The 17935-nt window shown below is 62.5% G+C and overlaps 1 protein-coding gene across 1 annotated transcript; it reads left to right on the top strand.

Annotated features, from left to right (window-relative positions):
* Positions 1 to 57: 57 nt before the first annotated feature.
* On the top strand, positions 58 to 17765 carry OSBPL7 (oxysterol binding protein like 7). The gene is given in 23 exon segments (XM_056512258.1): positions 58 to 164; positions 971 to 1164; positions 1260 to 1382; positions 1501 to 1554; positions 1642 to 1755; positions 1829 to 1945; positions 1948 to 2125; positions 3117 to 3220; positions 3309 to 3407; positions 3479 to 3596; positions 3684 to 3808; positions 3918 to 3998; positions 4079 to 4210; positions 4893 to 4983; positions 6040 to 6329; positions 7900 to 8037; positions 8113 to 8176; positions 8650 to 8728; positions 8830 to 8974; positions 11338 to 11479; positions 12865 to 12991; positions 16103 to 16225; positions 17373 to 17765. Coding segments are annotated over 22 exon segments (2646 nt in total). The 5' UTR covers positions 58 to 164; positions 971 to 1071; the 3' UTR covers positions 17482 to 17765.
* The last annotated feature ends 170 nt before the right edge of the window (positions 17766 to 17935 follow it).

Raw genomic sequence — 17935 nt, 5'->3', positions numbered from 1 at the left:
GGTGTCCCGGAATCTCCCGGCGCTGCTTCCTCCGGTCCTCCACGGAGCAGGGGGCAGAACCGAGCGGCTCTCGCCGCCCTCCGCGCTCCGTGTTCCGCTTCCTGCCGCCGCCGCCACCGGGCAGGATGCGCCCGATCCCCGCCGCCCTCCCGCCGCCCGCCCAGGTGAGCGAGCACCGGTACCGGCACCGGGTGTGGGGGGGAGATGCCACCCGGTGACCCGCGACCCTCGGGGGGGGTGACACCGGCACGGGGACACGGCGCTGGGGCTTTGGAGACCCCCGGTTCTCCGCTGCGAGGGTCGGTGGCGATCCCCGGTAGCACCTGCGGGAGAGAACCGGGAGACCCCCGGTGCTCTCACCCCTCGGAGCCGCCGGTACCGGTGCCGGTGCCGGGTTTTATCTATGGCAGCGTGGTTATCTCTCTCTCTAACCGGTGCCGTGGTTATCTCTCTCTCTAACCGGTGCCGTGGTTACCGTGGCTGTCGGTACCGGAATCGGCGGTACCGGTGCCGCTGTTACCGGCACGGTGCGCACCGGTACCGGGGTTTGGCCGCTGTCCCGGGTTTATCCCGGGATCCGTGCTACATCAGGACCAGCGCCAGGGGGCACGGCAAGGCCAGGAGAAGCTTCCCCGTGCCTCAGTTTCCCCCTCTGGAACCGTGAAGGGCAAAAAGAACAAACGCCCTGCCCGGGAGGGGCTTTGCAGGGGTCGTGTCCTGGTTTTGGGGGGCTGCCAGATGGAGCAGGGGTTGGTCCCGGTCTTTGTCACCTCCTGGCTGTGCCACTGTCGCCCCGTGGTGCCCGGACTCTGGACCCGGACTGGGCGGTGCAGCCGCGATAGCGCTGGGAGGGTCAAAGGCTCACGCAGAAGTTTCTGGGTGCTGGCAGCCGGGATCGGGGGGCAGGGGGGATCCCCTGAACCCCTTGTCCCATCCCTGAACCCCCTGACCTGCCGCCCCCTCCCCGCAGCGGCTCCCGCCCTGACGGCCGCGCTCGGACCCCCGGCCCCGCAGCCCGCACGGGAAGGGGGGGCTCGGCCCGGTGCCCCCCGCCCCATCTGCTCGCCAGCCATGGGCAGCCACGAGAAGGACCCGTCCTCCCCGAAAAGAGCCCTGTCCCGCTCCAACAGCACCGTGTCTTCCAAGCACAGCAGCGTCCAGCAGGTTGGAGGATTTGGGTCTGGGGGGGATTTGGGGAGGGGGATTTGCCTCGCTTTGGGGTGAGGTGGGCAGCAGGCTCTGGTGCTCTGTCCCCGCAGGGCTCGGAGAGCTGGGAGGTGGTGGAGGAGCCCCGAGCCCGGGGCAGCCCCGGGCAGCAGCCGCAGCGGCACGAGGGGTACCTGCTCAAGAAGAGGAAATGGCCCCTGAAGGGCTGGCACAAGGTAACGGCTCGTGATCCCAGCTGGTCCTGGGATTTGGGCAGCGTGGGATGGGTGTAGGGGCTGCTGTCTGCACCCCCTCCCCAAAAAAAAAACCCCAACTTTTCCCCTCCATCCCCAGCGGTACTTCGTGCTGGAAAACGGGATCCTGAAATATTCCACCACGCGCCAGGATGTGAGTGTGTCCCCGGGGGATCAGGGCTGGGGACACCCCTGAAAAAAGGGGGTGTCCCCCCTGACAGGCGTCCCTGGGCCCCCCCAGGTCCTCAAGGGCAAACTGCACGGTGCCATCGACGTCCGGCAGTCCGTCATGTCCGTCAACAAGAAAGCTCAGAGGGTTGACCTGGACACTGAGGACAACATTTATCACCTCAAGGTGCCACCGGGGGGCTGCAGCTGGGATGGGACAGGGCTGGGGACATCGACTCCAGCTTGTCCTTGTCCCCCAGATCAAAACCCCGGAGCTGTTTTCCAGCTGGGTGAGCAGCCTGTGCAGCCACCACCGCGGGGAGCGGCCGGAGCCGTGTCCCCAAGGTGCCAGCACCAAGGTGGGTGACAGCTCGGGGTGACAGTGCCGGCAGCGCCCGGGTGGGTGGCTCCTGACAGCAGCTGTGCCCTGCTGCAGGGCCAGTGGACACGGATCCTGCCCTCGGGCAGCGCCCCCGCCCTGTCCGCGCTGGCCAGCTCCAGGGACAAGGTGAACGCCTGGCTGAAGGACAGCGAGGGGCTGGAGCGCTGCTCGGCCGGTGAGCGGGGCCCGAGGGGGGCGTGGGGCTGGGTGGGCTCCCTGTGCCCCCTCCCAGGGCCCGAGGGGGGCGTGGGGCTGGGTGGGCTCCCCGTGCCCCCTCCCGGAGCCCCAGGGGGGCGTGGGGCTGGGTGGGCTCCCTGTGCCCCCTCCCGGGACCCGAGGGGGGCGTGGGGCTGGGTGGGTGCCCCGTGCCCCCTCCCAGGGCCCAAAGGGGGGTGTGGGGCTGGGTGGGCTCCCCGTGTCCCCTCCCGGGGCCCAAAGGGGGGTGTGGGGCTGGGTGGGCTCCCTGTGCCCCCTCCCGGGACCCGAGGGGGGTGTGGGGCTGGGTGGGCTCCCCGTGCCCCCTCCGGTGTGGGGCTGGGTGGGTGCCCCGTGCCCCGTCCTGGGACCCGAGTGGGGTGTGGGGCTGGGTGGGCTCCCTGTGCCCCCTCCCGGAGCCCCAGTGGGGGTGTGGGGCTGGGTGGGCTCCCTGTGCCCCCTCCCGGGGCCCAAAGGGGGGTGTGGGGCTGGGTGGGCTCCCTGTGCCCCCTCCCGGGACCCGAGGGGGGTGTGGGGCTGGGTGGGCTCCCTGTGCCCCCTCCCGGGACCCGAGGGGGGTGTGGGGCTGGGTGGGTGCCCCGTGCCCCCTCCCAGGGCCCGAGTGGGGTGTGGGGCTGGGTGGGCTCCCTGTGCCCCCTCCCGGGACCCGAGGGGGGTGTGGGGCTGGGTGGGTGCCCCGTGCCCCCTCCCGGAGCCCCAGGGGGGGCGTGGGGCTGGGTGGGCTCCCCGTGTCCCCTCCGGTGTGGGGCTGGGTGGGTGCCCCGTGCCCCGTCCTGGGACCCGAGGGGGGTGTGGGGCTGGGTGGGCTCCCCGTGCCCCCTCCCGTAGTCCCAGGGGGGGGGTGCGGGGCTGGGTGGGCTCCCCGTGCCCCCTCCCGTAGTCCCAGGGGGGGGGTGCGGGGCTGGGTGGGCTCCCCGTGCCCCCTCCCTGACCCTCTGTGCCCCCGGCAGAGCTGTCCGAGTGCCAGGCCAAGCTGCAGGAGCTGACGGGGATGCTCCAGCACCTGGAGGCGCTGCACCGCATCCCCTCGGCGCCGCTCATCCCCGGCAGCCAGGTGAGGGGGGGCAGCCAGGTGAGGGGGGTCCTGTGCCCCTCCTCTTCCTGGGGACGGTCCGGCTGCAGCCTCCTCCTCTTCCTCACAGCCCTCCGCCGCCACCGAGAGGCCGAAGAAGGGCCGGAGGAGCACCAAGATCTGGTGCACGCAGAGCTTCGCCAAGGATGACACCATCGGCAGGGTGAGGGTGAGCTGGAACCCCCCTCCCGACCGTGGAGACCCCCCCAGGTGACCCCGCTGACCCCCGTGTCCCCCCAGGTGGGCCGCCTGCACGGCTCTGTCCCCAACCTGTCGCGATACCTGGAGCCGTCGCAGAGCCAGCTGCCCTTGGAGTACACCCAGCTGCAGCGCAGCTTCTGGGTGCTGGCCCAGAAAGGTGCGATGGGAGAGGGGGGCTGAGCCTTGTCCGGGGTTCCAGGCGGGTTTTGGGGTGCTGACCCTCCCTCGCCGTGTCCCCCCGCAGTGCACGGCTCGCTCAGCAGCGTGGTGGCCGCGCTGGTGGCCGAGAGAGCCCGGCTGGAGGAGATGCGGCAAGCGCTGGACCGGCAGTGCGCGGCCCCCCGGCCCGGCAGCGCCGGCACCGCGGGGGTGAGGGGGCACGGGGGGACTTGGGGTGCTGCTTTTGGGGGTCTCGCAGGGTGCTGGGTGACCCCCGTGCTGGCTGGAGGGGCTCAGCTCCGCCTCCCCCTCCCCACAGCCCGCCCTGCGCCGCTTCCACTCCCTCTCCGTCTCCTCCGACACCACGCTGGACTCGTTCGCCTCGCTGCACCCGGATGAGGTCGGGGGGGCGCCGTGGGGCGGTTTGGGGGTGCCGTGCCCCCCCTGGGATGGGGGCTGAGCCCGTGGCTGTCCCCGCAGCCGGACGCGCTGCCCGCCAAGGGCCGGGAGCAGCAGCTCTCCAACCGCAGCATCGTCTCGCTGGCCGATTCTCACACCGAGTTCTTCGATGCCTGCGAGGTTTTCCTGTCCGCCAGCTCCTCTGAGAACGAGGTGAGGGGTCTCTGCTGGTTTGGGGGGGGGGGGCTCTGCTGGTTTGGGGGGACTCTGCTGGTTTGGGGGGGCTCTGCTGGGTTGGGGGGGCTCTGCCCGTTTGGGGGCGCTCTGCTGGTTTGGGGGGCTCTGTGAACCCCCTGCCGCCCCTCGCTGCTCTGGGTTCATCTCTCCACTCTCTCTCCCCCGTCCCACCTCATTAGTTTGCCCGGGAGCCGCTCCCCGTGTCCCCCCCCAGCCCCTGTGTCCCCCCCAGTCCCTGGATGCCCCCGAGTCCTTGGATCCCCCCCGCTCCCCGTGTCCCCCCCAGCCCCTGGATCCCCCCCAGCCCCTGTGTCCCCCCGAGTCCTTGGATCCCCCCCGCTCCCCGTGTCCCCCCCAGCCCCTGTGTCCCCTTCAGTCCCTGGATCCCCCCCAGTCCCTGGATCCCCCCCAGTCCCTGGATCCCCGCCGCTCCCCGTGTCCCCCCCAGCCCCTCGCAGCCCCCTCCCTCCCCGCTCTCGGGGTCTCCGCAGTTTCTGAGCCCGGTGGCGGGGGCCGGGTGCTGTCTGTGCCGCCCCCTCCCCATCCCGACGCCCCCTCCCCATCCCGGGATCCCGGGATCCCTTCCCCACCCAATCCCTCCATGGGGTCCCCCCCCCGATCCCCCCGGGACCCCCCGACGGTCCCTGCCCCTCCTCAGCCCTCGGAGGACGAGTCGTGCATCAGCGAGGTGACCAGCGGCGTCTGCGAGGAGCCCAGCGAGCCGGGGGGAGCGGGCCGGCCCCCGACGGGTACGGGAGCAGCGGGAGCACCGGGGACGGGAGCACCGGGGATGGGAGTACCGGGGACGGGAGCACCGGGGAGGGGAACACCGGGGAGGGGAACACCGGGGAGGGGAGCACCGGGGATGGGAGTATCGGGGAAGGGAGCAGAGGGGAGGGGAGTACCGGGGAGAGGAGTACCGGGGAGGGGAGCACCGGGGAGAGGAGTACCGGGGATGGGAGCAGCGGGGATGGGAGCACCGGGGAGGGGAGTACCGGGGAGGGGAACACCGGGGAGGGGAGTACCGGGGAGAGGAGTACCGGGGAGGGGAGTACCGGGGATGGGAGCAGAGGGGAACACCGGGGAGGGGAGCACCGGGGATGGGAGTACCGGGGATGGGAGCACCGGGGAGGGGAGTACCGGGGATGGGAGTATCGGGGATGGGAGTATCGGGGAGGGGAGCAGAGGGGAACACCGGGGAGGGGAGCACCGGGGATGGGAGTACCGGGGATGGGAGTACCGGGGACGGGAGCACCGGGGAGGGGAGCAGCAGGGAATGGGAGCACTGGGGAAGGGAGCAGAGAGGAGCAGCGGAGATCGGGAGCACCAGAGATGGGAGGACGGGGGATTGGGAGCACCGGGGGAGGAGAGCAGCGGGAAGGGGAGCAGTGGGGACGGAAACGCCGGGGAGGGGAGCGGAGGGGAGTACCGGAGAGGGCACCGGGAATGGGAACAGCGGGGAAGGGAGCACTGGGGAGGACACCGGGGACGGGAACACTGGGGAGGGGAGCAGCGGGGATGGGGAGCAGCAGGGAGGACACCGAGAAAGGGATCAGCGGGGATGGGAGCAGCGGGAAAGGGAATACCGGGGAGTACCGGGGAGGGGAGCAACGGGAATAGGAACACCGGTGAGGGGAACACCAGGGACAGGAGCAGCGAGGAAGGAAGTACCGGGGATGGGAGCACCGGGGAAGGGAGTACCGAAGAGGCCACCGGGAAGGGGAGCACCGGGAAGGGGAGTACCAAGGACGGGAGTACCGGAGAGAGAAAGGACACGGCTCCACCCACCGCCCGCTGCCCGGCAGGAGCGGAGCGCCCGGCGCTACCGGCGGAGCCGCCGCCGCTGGAGCCGCCGCTGGAGCTGCCGGGGCCGGACCCTCGGCGGAGGAGCCGCCTGCCCGCGCCCCCCGCCCCCTCGGGGGATGTGAGCCTGTGGGGGCTCCTGAGGAGCAGCGTGGGCAAGGACCTGTCCCGCGTGGCGCTGCCCGTGCAGCTGAACGAGCCGCTCAACACCCTGCAGCGGCTCTGCGAGGAGCTGGAGTACAGCGCGCTGCTGGACAGAGCCAGCCGCGCCCGGGACCCCCGGCAGCGCCTGGTGAGGGGCGAGCCGGGGGTCGGGGGGCTCGGGGGGGGACTGGGGACACAAGGGGGGTTTGGGGGACACGGGGAAGCTGAAGGGATGTGGGAGTAGGGGGAGCTCGGGGGGCAGTGGAAGTTTGGGGACATGAGGGGACTTAGGGGGTTTGAGGATTTTGGGGACACGGGGGAGCCTGAGGACATGGGGGGACAGAGAGAGTTTGAGGATTTTGGGGACATGAGGGAGCCCAAGGATGTGGGGGGACAGGGAGGATTTGAGGATTTTGAGGACATGGGGGAGCCTGAGAATATGGAGAGACCAGGGGAATTTAGGGATCTGTGGGACATGGGAGACCCTGAGATCATGTAGGGACAGGGATAATTTGAGGATTTTGGGGACATGGGGGAGCATGAGGACATGTGGGGCCAGGGAGAATTTGGGGACATTGGACACCCTGAGATCACGTGGGAACAGGGGGAATTTGATGATTTTGGGGATACAGGGGAGCACAAGGTCATGTGGGAACAGGAAGAATTTGAGAATTTTGGGGACATGGCAGAACCTGAGGACATGTGAGAGTTTGGAAACACCAGGGACCCTGATATCATGTGGGAACAGGGAGAATTTGAGGATTTTGGGAACATGAGGGAACCTGAGGACACTGGGAGCCAGGGAGAGTTTGGGAACACCAGGGATCCCAAGATCATGTATGAACAGGGAGAATTTGAGGATTTTGGGGACATGGGGGAACCTGAGGACATGGGGGGACAGAGAGAGTTTGAGGATTTTGAGGACATGAGGGAGCCCAAGGATGTGTGGGGACAGAGAAAGTTTGAGGATTTAGGGGACATGGAGGACCCCAAGATCGTATGGGAACAGGGAGAATTTGAGGATTTTGGGGACACGGGGGAGCCTGAGGACATGGGGGGACAGAGAGAGTTTGAGGATTTAGGGGACATGGGGAACCCCGAGATCACGTAGGGACAGGGAGAATTTGAGGATGTTGGGGACATGGGGGAGCATGAGGACATGTGGGGCCAGGGAGAGTTTGGGGACACCGAGGATCCTGAGATCATGTGGGGACAGCGAGAATTTGAGGATTTTGGGGACATGGCAGAACCTGAAGACACTGGGAGCCAGGGAGAATTTGGGGACACCGGACACCCCGAGATCATGTGGTAACAGGGAGAATTTGAGAATTTTGGGGACACGAGGGAACCTGAGGACATGGGGGGACAGAGAGAGTTTGGGGACACCGGACACCCCGAGATCATGTGGTAACAGGGAGAATTTGAGAATTTTGGGGACATGGCAGAACCTGAGGACATGTGAGAGTTTGGGAACACCAGGGATCCCGAGATCATGTGGGAACAGGGAGAATTTGAGGATTTTGGGAACATGAGGGAACCTGAGGGCACGTAGAGTCAGGGAGAATTTGGGGACACCGGACACCCCGAGATCATGTGGGAACAGGGAGAATTTGAGGATTCAGTGGGCTCAGAGTTGCTTGAGGACACCTGGCACTTGTGGGACCGGGGGAGGACACACCCTGGGCGCGGTGACAGCGGCGTGGTGGCCTTGGGGACAGGTGTACGTGGCCGCCTTCGCCGTGTCCGCCTACGCCTCCACCTACTACCGGGCGGGCAGCAAACCCTTCAACCCCGTGCTGGGCGAGACCTACGAGTGCGTCCGGCCCGACCGCGGCTTCCGCTTCATCAGCGAGCAGGTGGGCGCTGGGGGGGCCTGGGGGGGCACCCCGCGGCTGGACAGGGCGCTGGCACGTCCCTGCTTGTCCCCACAGGTGTCCCATCACCCTCCCATCTCCGCCTGCCATGCTGAGTCTGATAATTTCGTCTTCTGGCAAGGTGAGGGGTGTTGGGCGCAGGGAGGGTCTCCAGAAATTGGGGGGGTTGAGGGAATTTGGGGGATTGGGGGGGATTAGAGGGGATTGGGGGAATTGGGGGTATTGGGGGAATTTGGGGGGCTTGGGGGAATTGGGGGAATTGGGGGGATTAGGGGGAATTAGGGGGGATTGGGGGAATTAGGGGTATTGGGGGAATTTGGGGGGTTTGGGGGAATGGGGGGGATTGGGGGGAATTAGGGGGGATTGGGGGAATTAGGGGTATTGGGGGAATTTGGGGGGTTTGGGGGAATTGGGAGAATGGGGGGGATTGGGGGGATTTGGGGGATTAGGGGAATTTGGGGGGATTGGGGGAATTGGGGGCACTGGGGGGATTTGGGGCATTGGGGGATTGGGAGAATTGGAGGGATTGGGGGTTCTCACCTGCTCTTCCTCCTCCTCCTCCTCCTCCTCCTCCTCCTCCTCATGCTCCTCCAGACATGAGGTGGAAGAACAAATTCTGGGGTAAATCCCTGGAGATCGTCCCCGTGGGCACCGTCAATGTCCAGCTGCCCAGGTGAGACCCCACCCCTGCCCTGTGCCCAGGTGAGACCCCACCCCTCCCCTGTGCCCCCCCCTCACCCTCGTGGCCACGCACGAGCTCGGAGGTGCCCGCAGGACCGGTGACCACTACGAGTGGAACAAGGTGACCACGTGCATCCACAACGTGCTGAGCGGGCCGCGCTGGATCGAGCACTACGGGGAGGTGCTGATCCGCAACACCCGCGACGCCTCCTACCACTGCAAGCTCACCTTCTGCAAGGTGTGCCCCGCCCTGCCCCGCCCCGTACTGCTCACCCACTGCCCCGCCCTGCCCCGCCCCGCCCTGCCCCGCCCTGCCCTGCCCTGCCCCGTACTGCCCACGCCCTGCCCCGCCCTGCTCCGCCCCGTACTGCCCACCCACTGCCCTGCCCTGCCCCGCCCCATACTGCCCACCCACTGCCACGCCCACTGCCCCGCCCTGCCCCGCCCCTTAGTGCCCACCCACTGCCCCGCCCTGCCACGCCCCGTACTGCCCACCCACTGCCACGCCCACTGCCACGCCCTGCTCTGCCCTGCCCACTGCCACGCCCTGCCCCGCCCCGTACTGCCCACCCACTGCCACGCCCTGCTCTGCCCTGCCCACTGCCATGCCCTGCCACGCCCCGTACTGCCCACCCACTGCCACGCCCACTGCCACGCCCTGCTCTGCCCTGCCCACTGCCACGCCCTGCCCCATAGTGCCCACCCACTGCCCCACCCTGCACCTTAGTGCCCACCCACTGCCCCGCCCTGCCCCACCCCTTAGTGCCTGCCCACTGCCCCGCCCTGCCCCTTAGTGCCCATCCACTGCCCTGCCCTGCCCCGTCCTGCCCCTTAGTGCCTGTCCACTGCCCCACCCTGCACCTTAGTGCCCACCCACTGCCACGCCCACTGCTCCACCCTGCCCCACCCCTTAGTGCCCACCCACTGCCACACCCCTTAGTGCCCACCCACAGCCCCGCCCTGCCCCGTCCTGCCACGCCCCTTAGTGCCCACCCACTGCCACGCCCTGCCACGCCCACTGCCACACCCTACCCTTTACTGCCCACCCACTGCCACGCCCTGCCCTGCCCCTTAGTGCCCTGCCATGCCCTGCCCCGCCCCTTAGTGCCCATCCACTGCCCTGCCCTGCCCACTGCCACACCCTGCCCCGCCCCTTACTCCCCGCCCACTGCCCCGCCCACTGCCCCACCCTGCCCCACCTCTTAGTGCCCACCCACTGCCCCACCCTGCCCCACCTCTTAGTGCCCACCCACTGCCCCACCCCTCTGCATTATCACTGGCCCCGCCCCCTCAGGTGTGGCCCCGCCCCCTCAGGTATGGCCCCACCCCATCAGTGATTGACAATTAAACACGGTGTTATTGCCCCGCCCCTTTTCTGGCCCCACCCCTTCCCAGTAGTCACGCCCTTTCCCCCAGTGGTTCTGCCCCCTTAGTGCCCCACCCTCTCCCAATTTTGTCACTCCTGGCCCCACCCTTTCCCAGTGGCTCCACCCTTTTCCCAGTGGCCACACCCTTCCCAATTACTCTGCCCTTTCCAGAAGATTCCTTCTCATGGCCCCACACTTTTTCCAGTAGCCCCCAGTCTTTCTCAGTAGCCCCACCTTTTCCTATGGCCCCACCCTTTCCAATGACCCCACCCTTTTCCCAATAGCCCCACTCTCCCCAATGACCCCACCCTTCCCAGTGACCCCACCCTATGATAGCCACACCGTCTCCCAATAGCCCCCCCCTTCTTAGTGACCCCACGCCACCATAGCCACACCCTCTCTAATAGCCCCACCCTTTTCCCAATAGCCCCACTCTTTTCCCAATAGCCTCACCCCTTTCCCAATAGCCCCACCCTCCCCAATGACCCCATGCTTTCCAATGACCACACCCTCTCCAATAGCCCCACCCTCTCCCATCATCCCCACCCTCCCCACTGACCCCGCCCCACCATAGCCACACCCTGTCCCACTAGCCCCACCCTTTTCCCAATAGCCCCACCCTCCCCAATGACCCCACCCTTCCCAGTGACCACACCCTATTATAGCCACACCCTCTGCCAATAGCCCCACCCTTCCCAGTGACCACACCCACCATAGCCACGTCCTCCCAATAGCCCCACCCTTCCCCACCGACCCCACCCTCCCAATAGCCCCACCCCCCAATAGCCCCACCCTCCCAATAGCCCCACCCTCCTCAATAGCCCCACCCTCTCCAATAGCCCCACCCTCCTCAATAGCCCCACCCTCTCCAATAGCCCCACCCTCTCCAATAGCCCCACCCTCCTCAATAGCCCCACCCTCTCCAATAGCCCCACCCTCCCCAATAGCCCCACCCTCCTCAATAGCCCCACCCTCTCCAATAGCCCCACCCTCCTCAATAGCCCCACCCTCCCCAATCCCAATAGCCCCACCCTCCCAATAGCCCCACCCTCCCAATAGCCCCACCCTCTCCAATAGCCCCCCACCCCCCAATAACCCCACCCTCTCCAATAGCCCCACCCCCCCAATGGCCCCACCCTCCCCAACAGCCCCACCCTCCCAATGGCCCCACCCTCCCCACGGCCCCGCCCCCAGCCCCCCTGTCCCAGCCCCCCGCTCATCCCCATGGCCGCAGGCTCGCTACTGGGGCGCGGGGGCCAACGAGGTGCAGGGGGCCGTGCTGAGCCGCAGCGGGACGCCCGTGGAGCGCCTGGCCGGCAAGTGGCACGAGGGGCTGCACCGCGGGCCCGCCCCGGGCCAGTGCGTCTGGAGAGCCAGTAAGGAGCTGGGGAGGCACCCCGGGGGGAGGCCATGAGGGGGAGACCACCCTGATGGGATTAACCCAGCCCGAGGGGGAGGCACCCTGAGGGGGGAGACCACCCTGATGCGGAGAGACCACCCCAATGGGTTACCCCACCCCGAGGGGGAGGCACCCTGAGGGGGAGACCACCCTGATGGGATTAACCCACCCCGAGGGGGAGACACCCTGAGGGGAGAAACCACCCTGAGGGGGGAGACCACCCTGAGCGGGGAGACCACCCTGAGTGGGGAGACCACCCTAAGGGGGGAGACCACCCTGAGGGGATTAACCCAGCCCGAGGGGGAGACACCCTGAGGGGAGAGACCACCCTGAGGGGGGAGACCACCCTGAGCGGGGACACCACCCTGATGGGGGAGACACCCTGAGGGGGGAGACCACCCTGAGGGGGGAGACCACCCTGAGGAGGGGAGACCACCCTGAGGGGGAAGACCACCCTGATGCGGAGAGACCACCCCAATGGGTTACCCCACCCCGAGGGGGAGGCACCCTGAGGGGGAGACCACCCTGATGGGATTAACCCACCCCGAGGGGGAGACACCCTGAGGGGAGAAACCACCCTGAGGGGGGAGACCACCCTGAGGAGGGGAGACCACCCTGATGGGGGAGACACCCTGAGCGGGGAGACCACCCTAAGGGGGGAGACCACCCTGAGGAGGGGAGACCACCCTGATGCGGAGAGACCACCCCAATGGGTTACCCCACCCTGAGGGGGGAGACCACCCAAAGAGGGGGAGACCACTCTGAAGGGATTACCCCACCCCGAGGTGGGGAGACCACCCTGAGGGTGAGAGATCACCCTGATGGGGGAGACCACCCCAATGGCTTACCCCACCCTGAAGGGGTTACCCCACCCCGAGGGGGTTACCCTGTACTGCCTGGGTTAGGGTGGTTCTAATTTCGGGGTTTGGATAGCTCTGAGAGCCCCCCGAGGCAGAATTCAGCTTCTCAGCTAGCCAGGAGTGAGATTTTGGGAGTTGCCCTGGAGGTTCCAAAAGTGGCTTTATTTCTTCAGAGGGTTCTACCAGCAAAATCCAGACACATAGCACAGCAAGGGGTCTTTATAGGTTTTAGGGGGATTGAGATTCTAACCGGTAAAATTATAAATTGAGAATTATCCAATTACTTTAAGATTTTAAGTGAGAAAAGACCTATCTAGTAAAGTTAAAGACCAATAGAAATCCTAAACGTAACTGGGCTTTTAACAGCTCATTAAAAGTTTCATTGTCTCAGGGTGTGAGATGCCAGGGACCCTTTGACAGTTGTACTATCCACATTACCCCACCCTGGGGGGGTTTCCCCACCCTGGGGAGGGGTCTCTCACCGTTCCCCCCTCCCCTGCAGACCCCATGCCCCGTGACCACGAGAGGAATTACGGCTTCACCCAGTTCGCGCTGGAGCTGAACGAGCTGACGCCGGAGCTCCGCAGGGTCCTGCCCTCCACGGACACTCGCCTGCGGCCGGACCAGCGGTCAGCAGAGCCCGGGGGGGTGGGCTGGGCTGGGCTGGGGGTGGGCTAACACCAGCCAAGGGGTCACAGCCACATCCTGGTGTCACGATCTGCTCAGCCCCAGCGGGAGTCGTGATGGTTGGTTTGACCCCAAAAAACAAAAAAGACAAAAGTGAGAGACTCAGGTTGGTTCAGCAGAAAGCAGCAATGCAGTTTATTGCGTGGAACAATTCAGTTTTGGGATAGAAGAGAGAGAAAGAGAGAGGGAAAGAGGTAAAAAGGAGAGAGAAAGAGAGAGGATGGGATGTAGCTACCAACAGAAGGGACGCATCCTTGAGTCGTCCGATGACAGACACGTCTTCAATCCCTTGGGGAGAAAGAGATCTCAGAGTCTCTTTAGGAAAGTCACTTTTTATAGTCCTTTTCCAAAGAGAGTGGCCTCTGGCCAAAAGGTGGGAGATTTATGGACTGGTGTACGTGGAGATTGTCACTCCATGAAGCAGGTGCTGGAACAGGCACAGCCACAGACAGTGCTGGGCAGCACCAGCACAGCCACAGACAGTGACTCTGTGACTCTGACACCTGTGTCCCCAGGTACCTGGAGGAGGGGAATTAGGAATAACAGCTCTTTACCAGGAAAATTAAAATAAAATATTATAAAGAACCCTTGCCCCTGTGCCCCCAGGTACCTGGAGGAGGGGAATTAGGAATAACAGCTCTTTACTAGGAAAATTAAAATAAAATATTATAAAGAACCCTTGCCCCTGTGCCCCCAGGTACCTGGAGGAGGGGAATTAGGAATAACAGTTCTTTACTAGGAAAATTAAAATAAATTATTTTAAAGAACCCTTACCCCTGTGCCCCAGGTACCTGGAGGAGAGGAATTAGGAATAACAGCTCTTTACCAGGAAAATTAAAATAGAAATGCAGTATTACAAGGAACCCTTACACCTGTGTCCCCAGATACCTGGAGGAGAGGAATTAGGAATAACAGTTGTTTACTAGGAAAATTAAAGTATTGCAAAGAACTCTCACACCTGTGTCACCTGCAGGTACCTGGAGGAGGGGAATTAGGAATAGCAGCTCTTTACTAGGAAAATTAAAATAGAAATAAATTATTATAAAGAACCCTTGCCCCTGTGCCCCCAGGTACCTGGAGGAGAGGAATTAGAAATAACAGTTCTTTACTAGGAAAATTAAAGTATTGCAAGGAACTCTCACACCTGTGTCACCTGCAGGTACCTGGAGGAGAGGAATTAGGAATAACAGTTTTTTACTAGGAAAATTAAAGTATTGCAAAGAACTTTCACACCTGTGTTACCTGCAGGTACCTGGAGGAGAGGAATTAGGAATAGCAGCTTTTTACTAGGAAAATTAAAATAAATTATTTTAAAGAACCCTTACACCTGTGTCCCCAGGTACCTGGAGGAGGGGAATTAGGAATAACAGTTCTTTACCAGGAAAATTAAAATAAAGTATTACAAGGAACCCTTGCCCCTGTGCCCCAGGTACCTGGAGGAGGGGAATTAGGAATAACAGCTGTTTACTAGGAAAAGTAAAATAAAATATTATAAAGACCCCTTGCCCCTGTGCCCCAGGTACCTGGAGGAGAGGAATTAGGAATAGCAGCTCTTTACTAGGAAAATTAAAATAAAGTATTACAAGGAACCCTTACCTCTGTGCCCCAGGTACCTGGAGGAGAGGAATTAGGAATAGCAGCTCTTTTCTAGGAAAATTAAAATATAAATAAAGTATTTTAAAGACCCCCGTGCCCCAGGTACCTGGAGGAGGGGAATTAGGAATAACAGCTGTTTACTAGGAAAAGTAAAATAAAATATTATAAAGACCCCTTGCCCCTGTGCCCCCAGGTACCTGGAGGAGGGGAATTAGGAATAACAGTTCTTTACCAGGAAAATTAAAATAAAGTATTACAAGGAACCCTTGCCCCTGTGCCCCCAGGTACCTGGAGGAGGGGAATTAGGAATAACAGCTGTTTACCAGGAAAATTAAAATATAAATAAAGTATTTTAAAGACCCCTGTGCCCCAGGTACCTGGAGGAGAGGAATTAGGAATAACAGTTCTTTACCAGGAAAATTAAAATAAAGTATTACAAGGAACCCTTGCCCCTGTGCCCCAGGTACCTGGAGGAGGGGAATTAGGAATAACAGCTCCTTACTAGGAAAATTAAAATATAAATAAAGTATTTTAAAGACCCCTGTGCCCCAGATACCTGGAGGAGGGGAATTAGGAATAACAGCTCTTTACTAAGAAAATTAAAATAAATTATTTTAAAGAACCCTTACACCTGTGCCCCAGGTACCTGGAGGAGAGGAATTAGGAATAACAGTTGTTTACTAGGAAAATTAAAGTATTGCAAAGAACTCTCACACCTGTGTCACCTGCAGGTACCTGGAGGAGGGGAATTAGGAATAACAGTTCTTTACCAGGAAAATTAAAATAGAAATAAATTATTATAAAGACCCCTTGCCCCTGTGCCCCCAGGTACCTGGAGGAGAGGAATTAGGAATAACAGCTCTTTACCAGGAAAATTAAAATAAATTATTTTAAAGAACCCTTGCCCCTGTGCCCCCAGGTACCTGGAGGAGGGGAATTAGGAATAACAGCTCCTTACTAGGAAAATTAAAATAATTTTTTATAAAGACCCCTTGCCCCTGTGCCCCCAGGTACCTGGAGGAGAGGAATTAGGAATAGCAGCTCTTTACCAGGAAAATTAAAATAGAAATAAAGTATTTTGAAGACCCCTGTGCCCCAGGTACCTGGAGGAGAGGAATTAGGAATAACAGCTGTTTACTAGGAAAATTAAAATATAAATAAAGTATTTTGAAGACCCCTGTGCCCCCAGGTACCTGGAGGAGGGCAATTAGGAATAACAGCTGTTTACTAGGAAAAGTAAAATAAAATATTATAAAGACCCCTTGCCCCTGTGCCCCAGGTACCTGGAGGAGAGGAATTAGGAATAGCAGCTCTTTACCAGGAAAATTAAAATAGAAATAAAGTATTTTGAAGACCCCTGTGCCCCAGGTACCTGGAGGAGGGGAATTAGGAATAACAGCTCTTTACTAGGAAAATTAAAATAGAAATGCAGTATTTTGAAGACCCCTGTGCCGCAGGTACCTGGAGGAGGGGAACGTGCCGGCGGCCGAGGCGCAGAAGCGCCAGATCGAGCAGCTGCAGCGGGACCGGCGCCGCGTCATGGAGGAGAACAACATCACCCACCAGGCTCGCTTCTTCAGGTCTGGGGGGCTCTGCAGCGGGGGGTGCGGGCTGGGGAGACCTTCTGGGGGTGCTGAGGGCGCCCCGTGGCTCAGGGAGTGTGGGGAGATCTTTGCCAGGAGTCCTGGGGGCACCCCAAGGCTCAGGGGGGTGTGGAGCTCTCAGGGGGATGTGGGGATGCTCAGGGGGATTTGGGGCTGCTCAGGGGGATTTGGGGCTCTCAGGAAATGTGGAAATCCCCCCATGGGAGTCCTGAGGGCACCCCAAGGCTCAGGAGGATGTGGGGAGATCTTTGCCAGGAGTCCTGGGGGCACCCCAAGGCTCAGGGGGATGTGGGGCTCTCAGGGGGGTTTGGGGCTCTCAGGAAATGTGGAAACCCCCCCCTGGGAGTCCTGAGGGCACCCCAAGGCTCAGGGGGGTGTGGGGAAATCCCCCCATGGGAGTCCTGAGCCGCTCAATGGTTCAGGGATTTTTGGGGGATTTTAGGACATGGTGAGACCCTCAGAAGAGCTTGGGGCTCTCAGGGAATGGGAAATCCCCCCCTGGGAGTCCTGAGGACACCCCAAGGCTCAGGGGGGTGTGGGAAAATCCCCCCATGGGAATCCTGAGCTGCTCCATGGTTCAGGGATTTCTGGGGGATTTTAGGGAATGGTGAGACCCTCAAAGGAGTTTGGGGCTCTCAGGGAATGGGAAATCCCCCCCCCGGGACTCCTGAGGGCACCCCAAGGCTCAGGAGGATGTGGGGATGCTCAGGGGGATTTGGGGCTCTCAGGAAATGTGGAAACCCCCCCATGGGAGTCCTGAGGACACCCCAAGGCTCAGGGGGGTGTGGGGAAATCCCCCCATGGGAATCCTGAGCCGCTCCATGGTTCAGGGATTTGTGGGGGATTTTAGGGCACGGTGAGACCCTCAAAGGAGTTTGGGGCTCTCAGGGAATGGGAAAACCCCCCCTGGGAGTCCTGAGGGCACCCCAAGGCTCAGGGGGGTGTGGGGGTCTCAGAGGGATGTGGGAAAATCCCCCCATGGGAATCCTGAGCAGCTCCATGGTTCAGGGATTTTTGGGGGATTTTAGGGCACGGTGAGACCCTCAGAAGAGTTTGGGGCTCTCAGGGAATGGGAAATCCCCCCCTGGGAGTCCCAGCCGTGCCCCCCACGCCCTCCCCCCAGGCGCCTGACGGATCCCAGCGGGAAGGAGTCGTGGGTCACCAACAACACCTACTGGAAGCTGCGGCTGGAGCCCGGCTTTGCCCACCTGGACAGCGCCGTGCTCTGGTAGCCCCCCCAAAACGGGGGGGTTCTGAGCCCCCCCAGCCCTCACAGCAGCGCCCAGCATGGGGCTGGTCCCCCCAGCGCTTGGGAGTGCAGAATCCCCCCCGCTTTTTCCGAGCCGGTGTTTCCATAAAACTGTGATGTAAAAATGGGAGGGGGGCACTGGGGATGTCCCCCCCTGCCCCAGGGCAGAGCCTTGGGGGCAGCTGAGGCACTTTGGGGGGCACAGGATGATAAAGGGGGGGGGGGGTACAGGGTGCCCGCGGGCGGGAAGACCCCACTGCCCCCCCCAAATTGTGCACAATAATAATAATAAACGCTGTGAAGAGTTGGGGTGTGCTGAGAGACTCCTTCCCCCCCCCACATCCCTCCCATCACCACCCGCGGGTGGGGGGGCTCAGGACCCCCCTCCCCAATCAGGATGGGGGTACACGAATCCCTCACCCCCCACCCCGTGCCTC

Source organism: Oenanthe melanoleuca, chromosome 27 (assembly GCF_029582105.1).
Source record: "Oenanthe melanoleuca isolate GR-GAL-2019-014 chromosome 27, OMel1.0, whole genome shotgun sequence".
In the NCBI taxonomy this organism is placed as follows: Eukaryota; Metazoa; Chordata; class Aves; order Passeriformes; family Muscicapidae; genus Oenanthe; species Oenanthe melanoleuca.
The sequence above is the reverse complement of the archived record's forward strand: the minus strand, read 5'-3'. Positions and strand labels throughout refer to the sequence as shown.